Raw genomic sequence first — 20,316 nt, 5'->3', positions numbered from 1 at the left:
AAAAATTGGTTTTTTGCTAACTTGAATTTTCCAAATACACATGATTAGTTTTATTGAAAATGAGTACGAGTAATTAAGAAGAGCATAATGTCCCGTGAGCATACCTCAGTTGGTAAACCCCACTTATTCATCTTATAAGGTGAATTTCAGCCATTAGGCTACCTGACTAAAAAAAAAAAAAGGTATAATTTTCTTTCAAAAAAGAAAGAGTATAATTAACAAATTATACATTCAAAATCAAAACGACGATAATAGAAACACGTCTCTTTTATTTTATGTCTTTGTGCAAAAATAAGAAAATACAAGTAGATAAAAATAAATGAAAGATAGCTTTTTTTTTTTTATGCTCCTCATATCGTTTCAAAGTTTTCAATGATATAATTTATAGTTTGTCCATAAAATAATAGAACGTTAGAAAATATTATGCAATTATTTAAAAAAAAAAATCAAGTATTTGATGGATAATAGAAACATAATACATAAATTTATTAAGACTTAAAATTTACGACCACTTTGTATTTCTAACATCTATAATATTTATTCTAATATGATATGCATAACTCATGAAATATGTATTGTATGCAAACTATATTGGTGGTTCTTAGATGTAACTAATGCCATTATTGGTGATTGAGATGCATGACATCAAAAGTCATGTTGAATATATGAGAACAAAAGAAAATCAACTATGCATGATTCATCTAATATTCAAAATGATTTTTTTAAATTTAAAATGAATAATATATTCATTGTGTTTTTATCTTTTCTGCATGCATTTATCAAGGTTTGGTTGATTTTTATTTGAAAATCAGATTTATATGCATATGTTGTTCTTTACTTTGACCGATTGTACATGTAGTCATACATATATTATTTTTTTTACAAGAAGAAACTTATTGCATTTTATTTATAATAATAAGAGATATCATATTTATATGCATATGTTGTTCTTTACTTTGACCGATTGTACATGTAGTCATACATATATTATTTTTTTTACAAGAAGAAACTTATTGCGTTTCATTTATAATAATAAGAGATATAAAAGATGGAATCTAATATGAATACGAAAACTAACATGACACTAATCCACTCTAGCGAAACTATGAACGACTTTGTTGATTTGTCTCCTAATAAACCTAATATCAGATGTTACTAAATCAGAAGCTAGCACACATCAACAATCATTGATCAATGCACTTTAATTAGAGACATCACTCTTACCACCATAAATACTATCTACCATAGTTTTGTAATCAAACTCAAAATCCACAATGCTCAACCATCGCAGACCCAATGAAGCATTAATTCATACTTATATTATTATACATTAATAAAATGTTTTTTTTTGTTTTTATTTTCAACTTAAGTTTTTATCTTCACTTTCACACATCAAAAGATATTTGTTCAAGCTCCACCATTTTGCACGAACATACAATTCTAACTTATGATTTTTTTTGTCAAATAGTTTAGTGATTAAAATTTCACTTTTAAAATGAATAAGTGGGATTCGAGTTCGAACATTAATCCCTACATATACTCCCTCTATCCTTTGTTATAAGCTCATTTGACTAATTTCACACACACTAAGAAAAATTGGCAGTGTAGTTAATATGTCTAATTTATGTGTGAATTTTATTAATTTGTCCTTTGTTTGTACGCGTATTTAATTTGACTTTTTATATCTGAAGACAAATTAGTAGGAATAATTAGAGGTATGTTTAGAAAATAATAATAAATACATCTAATAATTTATATGAAGACAAAACTTCTTTTTAATTTTTTTTTATAATTAAAGACAAATAAAGTATAATGCAATATCCTTAACAACTGAGTTAAGTTTAGGTATAAATTATGATATATTAGAAGCTACCGTACTCCCTCAAGATTATCAAGACAAGATAGTACATGGGTACCATTCACATGACAAACATTTCTATGGACAAGAAAAGAAGAGGACTTAAAAAAAAAAAGCAACACAAACCAGAAATATTGGTTAGGCACGTGCGTAGGGTAGAACTAAATGCAACCGGACACGTGTCAGTCCCTAAAAGCAAAACTGATTGTGGACCAATAGAAATACAGTAACTGATCGGATCTTAAACACTCACCTCCCAACCACGAACAATATTTCCATGCCACGTGTCGGTTTCTCCGTCATACCTAAATAAATTAAATAAAAAATATAAAAATAAAATTGTTCGTGCAAGTTGAAGTAAGAAGAGTCTTCTGGAATCAAAAACAAATCCCATCCCAAACAACGCGAAAAAAAAAGCTTCCAATAATCACTTCTTGCTCAAATCACGTTTTGGTAACTAACTTCACTTCCTTCTTCTTTGAACAAAACTATCTTCTAACTCAGCTTCTTTGTACTATTTTTTTAAGTTTAATTTATGATTAATTATACTTAAGAGCTTCTAATTCACTCTATTTATATCTATGAGATTCACTTGCTTTTATTGTGTTATTATTACTAATTACTAGTTAAATAAGTTAGTAGTTATTTGTTCATGCTTTAATTTTATTTTAGTTGCTGTGATTTTCACTCTTTTTTAATTTTTGTAAATTTTGATTTGATTAGAACGTAGAAATCTGGTTGATGTAGTGTTTGGATAATAAGGAAACGGTGAAAATGAATTTCCAATATTTTGGATCTTAAATTTTTGTTTGTTTCTTTGCTCATTTTATTTTCTAAATAATTTTTAACATCAATTAATTTATGCGCGTATTTGGTTTAACTTATTTGAGGTTATTTAATGCTATAAACATTTGCTAGACTGTTAACTTTTTTTTTTTGGTGAGAACTTATGAAAGAAGTTGTTTTCAGCTTATTATCATAAAAAGCTTATAGCTTATACAAAAGCATTTTAACTTTATAAGTTGGTTATCCAAACAGGCCTATGTTGTAAGTTGAAGTTGCTTGAACCTAGTAATATTTATTAGCTATGCTTCATGCTTAAAGTTATGAAGATTTTTTTTGCCATTTTTATTATGGTTACCTTTGTTTCATGTTTTTATTGAAAAATAAATATAGGCTTAATTACAATTTTGGTCCCACTATTTTCACCATTTTGAGGATTTGGTCCCCCTATTTTAAAATCTGACAATTTTGGTCTTCCACATATTTTTTAACTAAAAATTGGGGATGTGATATGTTTTAAATGAATTGGTATATGATGTGATGATGGAAACATATCAACATCGATGAAATTGTTCTCTTAAAAACTTAATTGAAAACATATCATATCACCATATTTTAGACCAAATATTTGATGGAGGGACCAAAACTGTCAAATTTTAAAACAAGGGATCAATTCCGCAAAATGGTGAAAATAGGGAGACTAAAACTGCAATTAAACCATAAATATAGCATTTGATAATTTCGTAGCTTTCCTTAGCTGATGTATGTTGTTTGTCAAACTGGTCTATAATTGGTGAAGGTTTTTACCAGGCCCTACTTTAGCACAACGATAAAAAGTTTGTACAGCTTATGAAACTTAAAACGGGAAAGTTTTGAATCATATTTCATAATCTAGAGATACCTAAAATTTCAACAGTAGTGACAGCTTTGTATTTTTTGGACCGAAAAGGTAGTAGCAGATTTATCTAAACCCTTTGACAAATTATTTTTGCACGTAAGTTTTCGAAGATCACACTGGTTAATAGAGATCGTGGGATCACTCTAGACTCATGGCTCTTAACAAGTCAACTATAAGTGTTAACCTAACAATAAGAATTCACGGACGGTTATGAACTGTTAGTATAATCGATGGATGCTATTCATAATTTCTGAACACAGTGGATATGTGAGTGCTGATTAGTTTAGAAAGTGATTTAGAGATTAGATGTTGAAATTACTTTACCATCAGCGATGCTATATTAAAATCATGTTTGAGTCGTAAGTGTTTCCGTTATTAGATCTGTAGCACCTGACACACGATATAATTGGCATAAAACTTTACATGTGATTTCTTTCTTCATTATAGAAATTGTTTTGTTCCTTAGTTGGCGTTTCCAATTTGTGACTTCAGATATGTTTATGATTGGTGTATTCCATGATTGAAAAATATCTTTGATGACAGGTTTGCTTAATAAACATGACATTTGATCAAACCTTGAATGTATCATTAGTGGTGGATAGAAGATCCGAGAGGAATGTCAAACATCTGTATGTTTGAGGTATGAACTATTGTTAAGTACTCCAGTATTTGAAATACAATATTACTTTGCGGTTTTGCCACAATATACTCATAAAGCACCATAATTGTTTTTATTGTCTCCACTTGAAATTCCAATCTTAACACGATGCAGAACATACAACCGGCCCTAATTCGTTTCCATATAGGACCACGAATACGATGACATTTTTCTTGAGTCACCTTTGGACTCTGCTCTCATACACTTGTCATTCTTCATTCAAATTCAAAAGTGCATTTTTTATCCCGAACTTGTTAAGATGGTCGGTAAATGTCATTCCTCAAATTCCTCAATTTTTTTATCCTGAACTTGTCATTCCTCAAATTCTTTTAGATGACCTATAATTGAGAAATCATATAGGTTAAAGATTTTCCCGCTTAATTAGAGATTGTTTCTCTTTATCCCTGTAAGGCTGTAACACATTCATCGAAATGATTTTCCTTTCTTTGGCATCCCTGTGATGTCATATATTTAGCGTTGTTCCCCAGTGAGCATTTCTATGTACATTTTTAAAATAATGAAGTCAACATTGAGCAGTATGTTGAGCTGGAGGAATTGTCACAAGTATGCCATCCTATTGCTAATGCTTGGTGGCATATCTTGGAGATAATTGAAGAATGTGTATTTGTTACTCGTATAATGTTAACCATTCTGTAATCTTTTTGATGATATATATTAGTATCTGATTCTGGACTTTATTCGATGTTTTCATTGCTGTACTGATGTTAATCACTAGCATAATCTTATAAGCAGGCTGTTGTTCAATCCAAGTTCAACGTGCGAGGGATTCAGAAGTGGCTTGGTAGCTATTAATAACTCCAGACACACTGCCCTTGGTGGGTGTAGCTGATGTTAATATTAATGTGAAGTATACAGAACACAATCCTTGTTAAATGGTAAACTTGAAACTTATATCAGTGTACCTTCCTTCTACTCTTTGCTTGCAACAGTTCCACTTTTTTCCTATCTTGCTCAAGTCGGTTCTTTAATAATCCCTTTTAACTGGCCATCCCTGAGTTAAACTTCCTTGAGGTTCAATTTGAATCTTGGTATGATATGGTTCCGAGGTCGATTTTTGACCACAAGGTTATTCAGAAACCTTACAGGGTAAAATTTCCCTCTTATAACAAAATAAATAAAAACAAACATCTTCTGAGTATGCATTATCATATGTTATTTCCTTTTTACTATATGATAGAACCTTACAGTGTCGTTCTATCCATGTAGTCGACCCCACTTAGTGGTTTGGTTGTTGTTGCTGTTGCATTTCCTTTTTACTGCGTAGTGGTGGGTTGTATTTTTGTTAGATTTTGACCTACGTACTAATTTGATGTTTTCTATTTATCTCTTTATTGGGTTTGATTCTACGTTTTTATGGATTTGTCATTTTATGCCATGCCAAATTACATAAGTGATGTGCTTAATATATGTGTTTGTGTTACAGTTTGAAGATAACGAGTGGGGTGAATTTGATGAGAATGATGATCTCCAAGTCCCCCATTCTGGTAGCCAACACAATAATCAGCTTGTAATAGAGGGTGATGGCTGTAATAAATCACTTCACGAGTTTGATGGTATAAAGAGTAGTGGTAATGTTAGTAGCTATGGAACTCTGGGTAGAGAGGAATTATACTTGCAAAATATGACCCAAAATGAAAGAATACCAGAAAAGGGTTCATGGTCGGACACACCCGAGGGTGTATTTTCGTCATGTGATGGTGACTCATACAGAGAAGCAAAAGGGCCAGCTTCAGATAACACAGGCATGTCTGACCACTGTTTCAAGAGCAGCAATATAGATTCTGGTGGTAGCGAGCTTTGTGCAGATGATACCATCTTGGAAGACAAGTGTGTGGTGGAAGATGATAGTGCGTGTCAATATCCAGTAAATCACATATCTCAAGATGATAATGAACTCAGTTTTCTTGAGAATGATGGATGGTTGGATATAGGAAACTTAGAAGATATTGACAGGATGTTGTAAGAAACCCTCCGATTTGATAGAATTTTCTCCATCTTTCCCTTTGTCTGCAAAATTAATAGATTCATCGCAATCATCATATTAATATCTAAATGTCACTTTTAAATTGCAGAAGTTGTGATTTAACTTTTGGAATGGAGAGTCTCAATAATGAAGAGGATTTCTGCTGGTTTTCTTCTTCACATGGTGCTGAAGGTTCCGACGATGCACTAAAGTCCGACATAGAGCTTCATTATGCAGAAATGAGTCCATTGAAAAACATATCAGAATACAATATGGATTCCTCAAAAGAAAACATTGGATTTCTTCCGGTCAATGGTTCAAACAAAAAGTTATCCCCTGGTGATAAGAAGATAAGATCTCAAATGGATGTGGATGACAATGTTGTCCCTGCTTCATTATCAATGTTCAATGAATCAGACACAAAATCTGGTCATAAAGATGTCTTGGTGCCGAAAGAAAAGGTTAGTTAGTTGCATTTTGTTTTGATGTGGGTTATGAATTCTTGAATTTCAAATTGTGAAGCTATAATTCGATGCGGGTTCTTTATGAAAACCACAGGGCTCATACAAATTTCCATACAATGATCCCTCAAAGGCACATGACAAAATTAATTTTTACATGTGCCTCTGATCTCGTAAGTCATATATTCTAGAATGGGATTCAGCCGTTCTCTGAGCATGATCATAGATTCATCCAAGATGTTTATAATTTAGAAAAACAAACTAATCCTCCACCCTCATTTTTTAATTAAGTTAAGGAATTGAAATAATGAGTTTCTACAGAAATTGAAATATTTTCATCTATAGTTTTTGTTGATGGTTTTATGGTATATTCATGGCCTAAATTTTTTTAGGGTTAATTAAGTTTTTAGTCCCTATAAATATTCACAGTTTTGTTTTTAGTCCCTACAAAATAAAATCACACTTTTTAGTCCCTGTGACATTTTCCTTAAGCATTTTAGGGACTAAAAATGCTGATGGAAAATTTTTATAGGGACTAAAAATGCTTATGAAAAATTATATAAAGACTAAAATTGTTGATGAAAAATTTTATAGGGACTAAAAAGTGTGATTTTATTTTGTAGGGACTAAAAACAAAATTCTGAATATTTTATAGGGACTAAAAACTTAATTAACCCATTTTTTTTATCCTGATTACAGTTCTAACTAATACTACTACTGCTGAGTGTGCTTTTAGGGAAATCCAGTAATCATTCCATTTGTCGTGAATAGTGCTTTTTCATGTTTCACTATTTTCACTTGATTGGAAATTGTGCTTGACCTTCATGCAGGACTCAAAAATTCTTTCATTTTGAGGGTAATTTGTTGGGTCTGTCTTGTTTACAATGCAAGTTTGATTGCAAGGGTGGGTTAGTTTCTGAATGCCTGGTGTATTTTTTTAGTGTGAAACTGTAAACTGAACTAAATTCTTCTGATTCAATTTGTATATCACCAACAGTTTCTTTGTATTACAATTGCAGAAGCTTCCAAAGTCATCAGCAGGAAAGCGAAAAAATGGCAATTCTGTTCGTCCTTACACTCCTTCCGAGCAATATGCAGACATAAATCAGCGGTGTGGAGCCTCTTCTAGTGGTGTCACTTCTCTTGATAGTTTCCAGAAGCATAAGCAGAACATAGATTCTAATTCTTTAGGTTGCATACTGACACAAATTCCTTCAGCGCACCTAGAATTTAGTCATGCTCTAAGTCACACTTCACTCTCTTCGATTTTCTCTGGATTAAGAGCTGAACATGACGGACATATGTCTCCTTCATTTATGGATTTGTCTTATGCCTCAAACATGGAGAGTTCTCATGGTCATTCTTTGGTAGCTGCTGCCTCGAAAACAAATGAGAAGAGAGAAAAGTATCATAGCCATGATCACCTCTTAAGTAGGAGTTTCAAAAATGAAAGAAGGGCAAATGAAATGCTATTTCACAGTCAAGGTTCTTCTCAGCAGGTAACTCATCAATTTGAAAATGAAAATGAAGGTCATAGTAAAGTTCGAGGGGTTAGTCTAGGATTTTCTTCAGAAATAGACTCATCAACTGTACAAGAAAGCTCACCCATAAGCTCTGCTCTGGACAAAAACTCACTTGAAGCAAATAGCTTTTGCCACCTGCAACAGGTGTTGGAACAGGTATTGGAATCCTGTGATGTTCAAGTTTGTGCAAAAAATTGTTTATATTTCATTTTTCATTTTTAATTGCAAAACTGTCACCTGTTTTTACTTTGTTTTAATAAAAACATTTTTACATGTTTCCCATGAATTTTTTTGAAAACAGAAAACAAATGAAAACAAGGGGCAGTTTTTGTAATTTAAAATGAAAAGTTTATTATCTGTATATGATATGTCACTTATTGCTGAAAAGTGAAAACCAATCACCTTTTTTGATTGCAGTTGGATATTAAAACCAAATTGTGCATAAGGGACAGTTTATACCGTTTAGCTAAGAGTGCTGAGCAAAGACATATTATAACAAACGCAAATGGTTGCATTGGAGATGGTACTGAAGCATGCAAAGACACAATGGCTCAGGATGCAAGCAGGTATTGCTCACTTTATTGCATCAGATTTATCTGTCTCGATAACAAGGTAGCTGGCCTGTTATAAAGCGGCTTCAGAGTTTGAATGACTGTGTAACATTATTTTGAGTATTAGCAGTTGTGAGTTCTTATCTGCAATTTGTAGTATTTCCAAAAAAATTGTTTTGTTATTCACATGCTAGACCAAAACAATCTTTTTGGATCTATTTTAAAATAGTGTTTATGAATTAATCTTCTTTTTATTAACACATAGCTTCATTCAGGTGTACAGGGTTCATTGATATCGAAACCAACACAAATCCTATTGATCGGTCTATAGCACACTTATTGTTTCACAGGCCGACAGATACATCAACTTTGCTTCCAAACGATATTGCACCTTCCAAATTCAATGCAGCGGTATGCTTTCATGAATTTTGACATATTTCAATGAAGTAGAAAGCTATTGTTTGGTCCTAGCCTCATTTTCTGGTTTAATTGACAGATACATGAATCAGTAATCAATCCAGGAAAGGCTGAGAATCAGGTCTTTCAGGAAGATTCATCTACCGATGTAGAGAAAAAGCTTTTAGGGAGTAACACCTAGTGAAAGTGAAACCAACTTTGGCACATTATGCTGTGTAGTTTATAGTTTTCATGCCATCGTATAAGATGATGTATAATTATTTCGGGTTTACTTGGAATTTTAATTAGCGATCCAGTTTTGCATTGAATGCCATGACACTGATGTACATTTGTAATTTGTAACATGATACTGATGCACATTTTACATTTGTGCTGATCACAAGGGAGCAATATATGATGCATAGTAGCGTTACACTCACAATTATTTTCATGTGCAAGACCATCGGAATCTTGTGCAGCAGGTGGTTATTTAACTACCTCTATATAAGTGAATCACTGTTTTCATCTTTGAATTATAGACGTGTAATTTGATCTCTCAATCACTACGATTTCGAAGACTAAAATATTTGATTCGTTTGGCAAGATATATAGTAAATTTTTGACAAAGGATGCAAACACATGAGCTGCATTTGATCATATATCTTTTATTCTTCTCATATAATTAAATGCTAAATTAAAAACGGGTTTAAGTCTTCATATTGAGACAGAAACAAACATTATATAGAAGTATGTAACTTTATTCTTTTGGTGCACTGTACCCTGATGTCGAAAACAAAAAGAACATGTTATAGGTTTAGACATCCAACCTTAATTTGATCATCTATCTATCAACCTATCTATCTTTCAACAAAAATCCCTGAGTTACTAGTTGAAAAGGAATCATCAGTTAGAGACTGATCACAAGAAACATCATCCTCGTCTTCGGACATCAAGTGTACCTGTTGTATTTTCTCCACTTCTCTAACTACCTCTTTCATCTCAGGACGTTTCTCTGGGAACCTCTCAATACATCTCATTGCTACCTGCAACAACCTTAACATCCCAGGAAGAGCACTCTTTTGACAAGATATTTCTTTGTCAAATATCTCTGCAGTCCATTCTTCTCTCACAGCTCTATGAACCCAACTACAAAGATCCACACCATTAGTCCCTTGTGGAGCTGAGCACATAGAAACTTTCCCAGTTACAAGTTCTATTAAAAGTGATCCGTAACTCCAAACATCTGATTGCATTGTAACTTTTTTTGCATAACCATATTCAGGTGATTTGTAAACAACCATATGTTGAGCTGCAATTGGTTGTGCTATTAACGAGGCAAGGCTGAAGTCAGATACAAGAACTGAATCATTTTCATCAAATAGTACATTTGAAGACTTCAAATTTCCATGAGGGACAATGTTATGGAACTTGTTGTTAAGGTGAAGGTACTCTAGTGCTCGAGCCACGCCTCTTGCCACTGATAATCTTGAGTTCCAATTGAATGGAACCCTGTTTCCATCCCTTCCATCTGATATAGTCATGCACAATTTGGTTACTAATTCATTATTGTGACAAAAATCACTTTGTAACCATACATTATTGTCATATATGATTGTGAATTTAGCATGAAAACCTATGTTAAGATTACGCAAAACTTTAACATGCAAGTATTCTTTATACTTTGATCAAAGAAAACATTTTGCTTGAAAATTGTTTGAAACTTTAACATTCATTAGTGCCGCTAGTCATAAGCTAAAAGCTCACGGTATTGCCCGTCCTTACAACTGAGACTGCGACCCAATTGATGTCGGTTCAATAATAAATAAGGAAAATGAATATTAGTGTCTCAAAACTCAACTTATATATGTTTTCTTGAAACTAATGTACAGATTCAGAACCAAAAAAAAGGACTAAGTTGATGTAAATTACCATGAAGTCGTGAGAAAAGGTTTCCATTCTGTGCATATCTATAGAGCATTAGCCTCTCCTCTCTGGAATGATAGTAAGCAAGCAAAGGCAATAAATTAGGGTGTCTAAGATCAGCAATCATTTTCACTATCTTTGCAAATTCCTCCTTAGTGAATGGTTTCAAGTCCCTTAACCTCTTTACAACAATGGTAGGTCCATTATTCAACATTGCCTTATAACTATTTCCCATAATTCCATGACCTAATGCCTCAGCAGAAGCTCTAAGAAGTTCTCCCATTTGAAATTTTGTCTCATCTTTAAAGAACATTAACTCCTTTCTCTCTTCTACTGTCATCATTGTTGTTCCTTCTCCTATCTCTATCCTCTTCTCAATACTTGTTTCAACATCTTTCTCTTGTTCATGAAATGTGTTAATGTGTCCTTTGACTATTCTATTGAGCTTTTTTGATGTGTTATAGTAAAGAATCAATAGCAATATAATTGCAAGAAGAAGAACAACGTTGAGTATTAATAATAAAAGATTGGAATTGTTGTTGTTTTTATCGTCCGAAGATTTATTTTGGACTTCATTATCCCCTTTAGGTCCTTCTTGAGCCATTGCAAGAACTGAAAAAGTAATAAGTTGAGGAACAAAAAGGGGAAACCTCATCATGAAGTTGAGATTGAAAGAAGTATTGTAGCTATGGCATGGAAAATTTAGGAGTGGAAATGAATCATGAGACTCATTTCTATCTTCAATATACCTAATTAGTCATTGCTAGTTGAAGACAATAACAAGGGCATCTACCTATTGATATTCTTTTGAGAATAATAAGATATATGACATGATGTGATTTTCTACATAGTTTGATACAAAAACAACCTTGGACATGTCGTGTAAAGCTGTATATGAACTTGAAAAAGGTTGGATTCTTCTTGCTATGTTTTTCAGTCAGGACGGCCAATATTGTCTTAGTGTGCAATCAGTCATAGTGACATAAGCCTCTAGAGTTAAGTCCCATGTTTTTTTTTGTGACATCAGTGAAAAAATTGTTTGTATTATTAGTATATAATACATATCACAATTTTCTTTTAATAATTTTACACTTTCAACATTTTTAGTTTGGTCAACAAAAAAAAAGAGAAAAAAAAAACAAACTACAAGTAAATATTATACACTTCAATCAATGGCAAACATTCCAACAATACAAAGTACAAACAAATCAATAAAACCACATATGCATTTAGTTGAAAGCAGAACATATCTTGCGGATTTCACCATCAACACCGGTCTTCACTCCAATGTTGCTCATCTTTACCATTGAATTTCCAAATTCAACATTAAATGTTAATCCAAGCAACCCTCTTAGACCCAAGTATCTTTGCACAAATGTCTTTGTGGAAGCATCATTCCACAATGCTTGATCAGATTGAAGAATTCCACGTCCGTTCCTCAGATTAGCATAGTAAGAATTATCAAATTTATTTTGACTTCCAGTATCCAATGCAATTCTGTTTGTAGCACCACTGTTTTGAGGACAAAGTGTTTGTAATTGTGAAAGAAATGAAGGGTCTATTGAAGGATCAGCTGCACCATTTGTAGTAAAGTTTCTCAATCTGTTGCTGAAGAATTGACATGCTGTTGTACCAATTGTATGTCCACCTATAATATATTCATAAAATATTAATTAATGTGATGCAACATCAATATGTAATTCTAGAGTGATAAATAAATTTTGAAAATATTTAGATCTCTTACCACCAGGGGCGGTTGCTAGTATAAGGAAGAGGTAGCCATGGCTACCTCAAAAATAAATATTTTTTTGAGCGAGTTGGTATATTTTTATATTTAGTTACCCCTAATAATATATATTTGGCTACCCCAAGTTTTATTTTAAATGAAATAATTTTTTCCATCTTTATTTAACTTCCGGTCAAACTTTAAATTATTCAATCATGTCGTACAGGATCTGAAAGAATAGAACCCAAAAGAGATAAATAATAAATAATAACAATCTTTACTTTATTTAACAAATAAAATGATTCAATTGTAGATAGATTGATTCGCCTTGTTTAATTGATAGATTGATTCACCTTGTTTTTACACTCCTAGTCTCCATAACGACAAAGCGAGCTTTCTCATCAATGAAAAATCTCAAGACAAAACAATGAAACAAAATGAGTGATGATTTTCTTTCAAATAGCTTGGTCATTAACATTGAAAAAGACATTGCAAGTCCATTTAGTTAAGATGCAATTATGGATGAATTTGAGTCTTTGAAGGGCCGCCGAGTTCAATTTTCATAAGTAGCTATTATTAGTTTTTATATCTTTTGTTGTAGCTTTTTTGATACAATCCACTATTCTACTGTGGTTTTTTTGATACAATCTGCTGTTGCCGCATTTTTTTGGTATAATCCGTTCATGCTGAATCAAATGTATATTTTATGAAGAACATTTTATATAGGTAATAGTTATCGTGATTTGTTTTTGCCTATCAAGTTAGATTAGTTTAAAAAAAATCCTTATACGTGGTCAATAAAAATATTACTAGCTTCGCCGCTGCTTACCAACAAGGGTGACAAGGTCTTGAGTGTTGAGGCCTTTTGCTGCAAACTTTTGTTTCTGCACATCAACAGAATCACTAGGAGCGGGCAAGTTATTGACGTCAGAAGCCTGTGACACGCGTCCGTCTCTACGTCCAGTAAGAACTTGCCAACTAAGACCACCACTCTACAATGCATACATAAATCAATTAGGTCCATATTTCAACAAATTATGAACTGATTAAAATTGAATATTGATCTTTAATTTTGATGGTTCTAATAGATTAATGAATAAATTCATGAAAATAAATTTTAGGGTTAATAGTGTTTTTCACTGCTGTAATATATGCTATTTCTGGTTTTTGTTCCTATAAAAAATTTTTGGTTTGATTTGCACCCTCGTAAAAATTTTATTTTTTGAAAAACACCCCTAATAGACCATTTTCAGAATTTTTTTTCAAGAAATTTTTGTTTTTGAATGGCCTATTAAGGGTGTTTTTCGGAAAATAAAAATTTTACGAGGGTGCAAATCAAACCTTAAATGTTATTGGGGCGAAAACCAAAAATGACATATATTACAGGGATGAAAAACACTATTAACCCTAAATTTTATGTTTTTGTCACTAATTCAACATTTTCTAGTAGTATCTCATTTATCATTTGTACAATATATAGTTAATTTAGTTAATTACCAGAACAACGGAATCACGAGCAGCAAGGGAAAGGATATCGGCACAAGAGACAACACCGGGACATGCAGCCTCGAGTTTTGTCTTAGCATCCTCAATAACTTCAAAACCTCTTAAACCAAGGTTTGGAAATGCTGTTTTCTCGGTGCCTGAGCCGGCAACGAGAACAGAAGCGTCACAACCTTGGACAACCAGGAGCCAAAGAAGAATCAGAGTTAACATGAGATGTAACTGTGGACTTAACAATTGATTCTGCTTGAGAACATGTACTTGAATAGAATCCTACACGTGTCCCTTGACCATGCACTAATGTGTTCAAAATACCCAAAACAAGCAAAATAAACACAACCTTAAGCAAAGTACACTCCATATATTTTTGTAAGAAATTCAAGAAGAAGTTATAATGAAGTGAACTAAAATTTATGTATGAAAGGAAATGTATAATTGTTTAGAAGTTTGAAATGCAATGCAAATGAGATGCATGGGGTGTAAGTATTTATATGGAAAATAGGCTTGGATTTTTGGGGTCGATCGAAATGAAGAGAATGAGTAAGCAAAGGAATAATAATTGAGGCAGCTAAAAATAATTGAAATGATCTATATATCGATAATTGGATATAATATATGTACGTATATGGTGGGTGGGTGTGGGAATGAGACTGAGTAATAGGTGGATGCTATGCTATACAATATATGAATGAGTAAATATATGTGTATATATATTTTTATCAAAAGTGTATTACTTTATCTTATTTGTTTTGAATGTGTTTAATATAAAAATAAGGCTAAAATATGTTTTTGGTCCTTGAAAATATAACGAGTTTAGATTTTGGTCTCTGATAATTTTTTTTTTTTAATTTCATCCCTGCAAAATTTTTTGTTTTTTAAAAAAGTCCCTGAATCCACTTTCTTGTTGATTTGGCTCATTTTTGTTTATGTGGCAAGTGCTGACTATACAAATTTGTATACATGGTATCTAGATGGCAATTTTAATTATTTACTATTTAAAAAATAATTTTAATAAATCAGAAAACTTATTTTTGAAATAAAAAAACTATGTGAAATCAATTAATCATGTCTTCTTTAGCAACATGTTTGTTCATGAGAGAACAAGCATCCTAAACTTCCACCCTTTGATGATGAAATTCTATGCATATTTTAGCAAGTATACTTATTATATGACGATGGAATCTTTTCACCAGCGCTGCCTTGCTTTATAACATCTTCACGTTAAATAAAAAGTCTCAACCTTTAAGGTTATTTAACTACAAGAAACATTACCTTTTGCTAGGGGCAAAATTCCTGAGAAAAGGACAGAATCCCTGACAAACGGGACGTTTGTGAGGGAATTTCCCAGGGGCGGAAGCACTCGCAAAAGCGCTCGTCGCTAACATTTTGTCAGGGGTTACACCCCTGAAAAAAAAAATGAGGGGCTAAACCCTTGGTATATCGCCTGGCATTTTCCCTGATATAACCCCTAGCATATTCCCTCACTTTCTTCTGCAACTTTGCAGTCTGCTCTGAACTATGCAGTCTGCTCTAACTTGACTGCTGACTGACGAAATGTCAAATCAACAGATTATCTTTATAAACCAAGGCCTTTGCGAGGGATTTAACCCCTAGGAAATTATATATATATATATATATATATTTTTTTTTAAATTTTATTTTATAAACCAATTTTTTAATAATTAATAAAATGTTTTTAAAATAATTTTAATTAATAAATAAAACTCGTACTTTTTTCAAAATTGTTTTTTAAAATATAATTAATTCTCTTAAAATTTAATTTACACGCCAACATATAATTTTACACGCAAACAACAAATAAAAATTTTACATGGACACATATAATTTTACGCGCAAAGAACAAATAACAATTTTATTCGCAAATAACAATTTTATGCGCAAATATATAATTATTATTTTGAATAAAAGGCCTTATTAGTGTATTTTTTTTATTTATAAATTGTTTTAGTTTAAACACATTTTTTAATTTATTATAAAAACAGCTTTATTTTTTTTTTATAAAAATTATTTTAACATAGTTTTAATTTAAAATAAAAACTTATTTTTAATACACTATTTTTAAAAACTGTTTTCCAACAATAAACCTTTTTAGTATATTATTTTTTTATCAAGTATTTTTATTTAACAAACAGTTTTACTAGTAAAAAAATCAGACTCATTACTACATAAATTAAAAAAAAAACCCAAAATAATAAAAAAAAAAAAAAAACGTTTTATATAAACTGTTTTAGTAAATAAACAGTTTTCTATAATAATTAAAAAAATGCTATATTTTTTTAGAATATATATCAATTCTAAATTTAAAAAATGGATTATACATTTTTTGTCAAGATCTGCAATCGAAAGATAGATTAACTATATGTGCAAATACCATAGAAAAATCAAATAAGTTGATAGATAGTAAAAAATAGTAACATAAATATAATAAGTTGAGAGTTTTTTACCAAATTAGTAAACTTTGATAGAGGTGGAGAATAATGGATTCTATGATAAAAATGAAGAAGATGAAGTGTTGTGTAAATGAAGAAGAGGAAGTGTTCTATGATAAAAATGAAGAAGAGGAGCATTCTCCTGAAATATTACCAAGTGTTGGCAAATGTTGGTTGTTTACGTGAGAACCAAATATATATATAAGGGAAATAATGCCAAGGAAAAAACCAGGGGTAGTCCCTCCTGCCACATCTAATCCTAGGCTATAGATTAGCCTGCCAAACGGTCAAAAAATCAACAAAAAAAAGCCAGAAGCATAGAGATTCTCCAACTTTAGTCTTGTCATCTGAGCAATTGCAGAAGCCACGGTCAATCCCTCGGTTTTGCCCTGTCAAACTGCACCAAATCTCTGCCAAACCACGTGCAATTTGGCGCCTCAAATAAACCGACGGATTTTGTCAATATGCGAGGTGCAAACCCCTGTGTTATATGTCAGGGGTTATCCTTGACATTTTTCCTAACAAATTTGCTGTCAAAATTCCCGACAAATTGACATATTTCTTGTATTCTTACGTATTATTTACATATATGATCTTCACATTGACGGTGGAATTTGAACTCGGATCTTTGTTAGAAGTGGTTGAGTTAGCTTAATTTTTTTTGGGGATCGAATATATGTCTTAATTCTAATCTCGAATGAAATCTTTTTATCAGTTGGAAAAAGTTTCAAAATTATTTCTCTATACTCTCTGTTAATTGCAAGCCTCTAATTCTTGTAATACTCTTGGTTACCGTTAATAACATTTATAAGATCATTTTTCACTTTTTCTTTGTTCCTTGATATAATATTTTTTTCTTTAAGTTTCACACGTATTTTTCTTATAAGAATACCCCTATTCAATTTACCATTAAAAAACAAAAACTCTCTCTCTCTCACATTCATACGATATCAATATCAATAATTGTAAGGGTGAATATAGTAGAGACAACCAAAAAAATAATGCATAAGACAACTAAAAAAAATATATTTTTTTGACAAAACTAATTTTTTTTTTTTTTTGTAAAGGTGAATATGTAAAAATAATACATATTTTCGTTATGATGATCCTTCTCCCTATGACAGTCTTGCAAGAGCCTTATAATACCTCACCTTTACTAGACTCGACATCTCTTATGCGATTCAGCAAGTTTGTTTCCACATGCACCCAACACATAACACATGCTTGCTCTCAAGCGCATTCTCCGTTATGTTCAAGGTATCATACATTTTGAATTACATTTACCACCACCTCCCATCACAATGCTTATCTCATACACCGACGCTGATTGGGATGAATGTCCTTGAAGGTGAGAAAAACACAAGAAGGGGGGTTGCATTGTCTTGGCTTTTTCTTCTTTTTCTCCTAACTGAAAATACAAGTCAGAAGCAGATAGAGTTCTACTTCTGAAGAGATGTTCAGACTAATTGCAGCGGATAAAACAGAGAGAGGAAGAGAGAAGAAAGACACAAGCAATTTATACAAGTTCCTTCCACAAACCGGAAGTCAGTCCTGTCCCCCCTTGCACTTCAAAGGAGAGTTCACTATGTAATATCTGATTACAATTGTTCACTACTAAACTTAGTAAGAGACTTCAAATCCTCAAGCACAACTGCAAGAGACTTCCTATGCTCCTGAACACAATCAAGAGACTTCTATTGCTCAAACACAACTGCAAGAGACTTCTTAATTTAAATAGAATTACAAGAAAAATGTTTGAGGTTGAACACTTGATATACAATCAAGGGTGTTCACAATATAAATCAGATACAGACTCTAAAGACTAAAGAATTCCTAAGATATGAGCTTTGATAAGAAATTCTAAGTGAACTTTGAAGTGTAGAACAATTTCAGCAGAGTTTTGCCTCAGTTAATTCTTGGTATTGTTCTTATGAAACTTTGAGTCTTCACTCCTTTATATAGAGGTGTGAAAGAGACGTTGAATTGCCAACACATTCAAAATAGAGTCGTTTGAAGCTTTTGATCAATCACCAATGATCCTTTGCTTGATATGATTATTGTCCTATGAAGGATCAATTTCAAATGTATTCTCATTGAGAAGAAACATTGTTGCAGGCAGAGCTGTTTTTCTTGTCTTGTAGCAGAGACAAAACAGAGTAGTGGAGATAGTGGTTGTACACTTCGTACAAACGTACTATGTCAACGCTCTTTGAAGAATTAGCATCCAATGCCTTTCAAAATAGCCGTTGTAATACTTTTTCAGTCTTCTGCAATCTTCAGATGAGTTTGAATCCTTTAAACAACTTTTGAAGCTTTAAGTTCCATCTCCTGATGAACTCCAGCTTCTGGTGATTCTCAGCTTCTGATGAACTTGTTTCTGATGACGTCATCACTTCATGAGCACTTTATCTTCAGGAGCATTTTAACTTCAGGAGCAGTTTTTTTCAGACGCTTTAAGCTTCCCTTTTTGTTGATGTATTTGCTCTTTATTTGTTCTTCCAAGACCTTTTTAAGATGTCAAATTTTTGTCTATAGTCCTGTACACTCGAACAAATATTAGCATATCCAATTGACAATTTTTAATACTTTGTTATCATCAAAACTCTTAAAGGTTATTATTGCTAAACACATTTTGTTCCAACAGTCCTGACACTAGACGTTCCACATCTGAGTACTGTGTTTTTCTTGGTGACAACCTTATCTCTTGGTCTTCCAAAAGGCAACCTACTCTCTCTCAGTCTAGTGCTGAAGCTGAATATAGAGGTGTTGCTAATGTTGTATATGAGTCTTGTTGGATTCGTAATCTTTTACTGGAACTTCATTTCCCTATTCCTCATGGCACTTTGGTGTATTGTGACAATGTTAGTGTCATCTATCTCTCTGGTAACCCTGTGCAACATCAACGTACCAATCATATTGAAATGGACATTCACTTTGTACTGGAAAAGTAGCTCGTGGTCAGGCACGCGTACTTCATGTTCCTTCTCGACATCAGATTGCAGATATCTTCACCAAAGGGCTTCCTCGCATTCTATTTGATGATTTTTGGACCAGTCTAAGTGTCCGTGAACCTCTCACTTCGACTGTGAGGGTGGGATATAATAAAATATTGTCATAATTAGCTATAATTATTTCCCTTAATTATATTGTATCATAATTAAATAGTTGACCAAACGTTACACAACAGTTATATATATTCTATTCGGATGAATGAGAAACGCAAAAATTCCATTATCTTACAATCATATTATCCCATTCATCCAATTATCTTTAGGCAAACAAAGTATCGTTTGATTAGACACATTCAAGTCACTATAAGATAAAGTATACCGCACTTTTGACATTCATACATACACACACATTCATCCCCAAAAGTCTCACGCGGAAACTAATTGTATTTTAGCTAGCATGCATATATAATCACCTCAAGACAAATTAAGAGGGCCACCCCAGCCCATTATATCCAAAAATCATTTATATACATGCCCTCCACCCACAACACCACTTGTAGTAATTTGTATCTATATCAGCAGTCTTTGTTTACTATTTCTCTTCTTTTTGACCCTAAAAGTCCAAACCTTTCCATATAAATACCTGCACAG

General features: G+C 32.4%; 2 protein-coding genes and 1 pseudogene across 3 annotated transcripts; 1 reads left to right on the top strand and 2 right to left on the bottom strand.

The window, feature by feature from the left end:
• The first annotated feature begins 2,190 nt into the window (after positions 1–2,190).
• Positions 2,191–9,554, top strand: LOC11430750 (protein LNK1). 2 transcript variants are annotated; one of them, XM_003593143.4, is made up of 9 exons: positions 2,206–2,311; positions 4,083–4,179; positions 4,951–5,093; positions 5,642–6,177; positions 6,291–6,642; positions 7,662–8,321; positions 8,583–8,731; positions 8,992–9,127; positions 9,213–9,554. In XM_003593143.4, the coding sequence occupies exons 3-9, from the start codon at positions 5,091–5,093 to the stop codon at positions 9,312–9,314; spliced, it is 1,938 nt and encodes a 645-aa protein (XP_003593191.1). In that variant the 5' UTR covers positions 2,206–2,311; positions 4,083–4,179; positions 4,951–5,090; the 3' UTR covers positions 9,315–9,554. The 2 variants fall into 2 exon arrangements, with proteins under 2 accessions (XP_024633240.1, XP_003593191.1); XM_024777472.2 differs by lacking the exon at positions 4,951–5,093 and having other exon boundaries at positions 2,191–2,311.
• A 193-nt stretch (positions 9,555–9,747) lies between these two features.
• LOC11421603 (probable inactive receptor kinase At2g26730) lies at positions 9,748–11,964 on the bottom strand. Its single transcript, XM_003593142.3, has 2 exons — positions 11,042–11,964; positions 9,748–10,640 (listed from the first exon to the last, which is right to left on the bottom strand). The coding sequence occupies exons 1-2, from the start codon at positions 11,691–11,693 to the stop codon at positions 9,970–9,972; spliced, it is 1,323 nt and encodes a 440-aa protein (XP_003593190.2). The 5' UTR covers positions 11,694–11,964; the 3' UTR covers positions 9,748–9,969.
• Positions 11,965–12,230: 266 nt separating this feature from the next.
• Positions 12,231–14,625, bottom strand: LOC11425134 (cationic peroxidase 2-like; annotated as a pseudogene).
• Between the last annotated feature and the right edge of the window lie 5,691 nt (positions 14,626–20,316).

Source organism: Medicago truncatula, chromosome 2 (genome assembly GCF_003473485.1).
Source record: "Medicago truncatula cultivar Jemalong A17 chromosome 2, MtrunA17r5.0-ANR, whole genome shotgun sequence".
NCBI classification, from domain to species: domain Eukaryota; kingdom Viridiplantae; phylum Streptophyta; class Magnoliopsida; order Fabales; family Fabaceae; genus Medicago; species Medicago truncatula.
The sequence above is the reverse complement of the archived record's forward strand: the minus strand, read 5'-3'. Positions and strand labels throughout refer to the sequence as shown.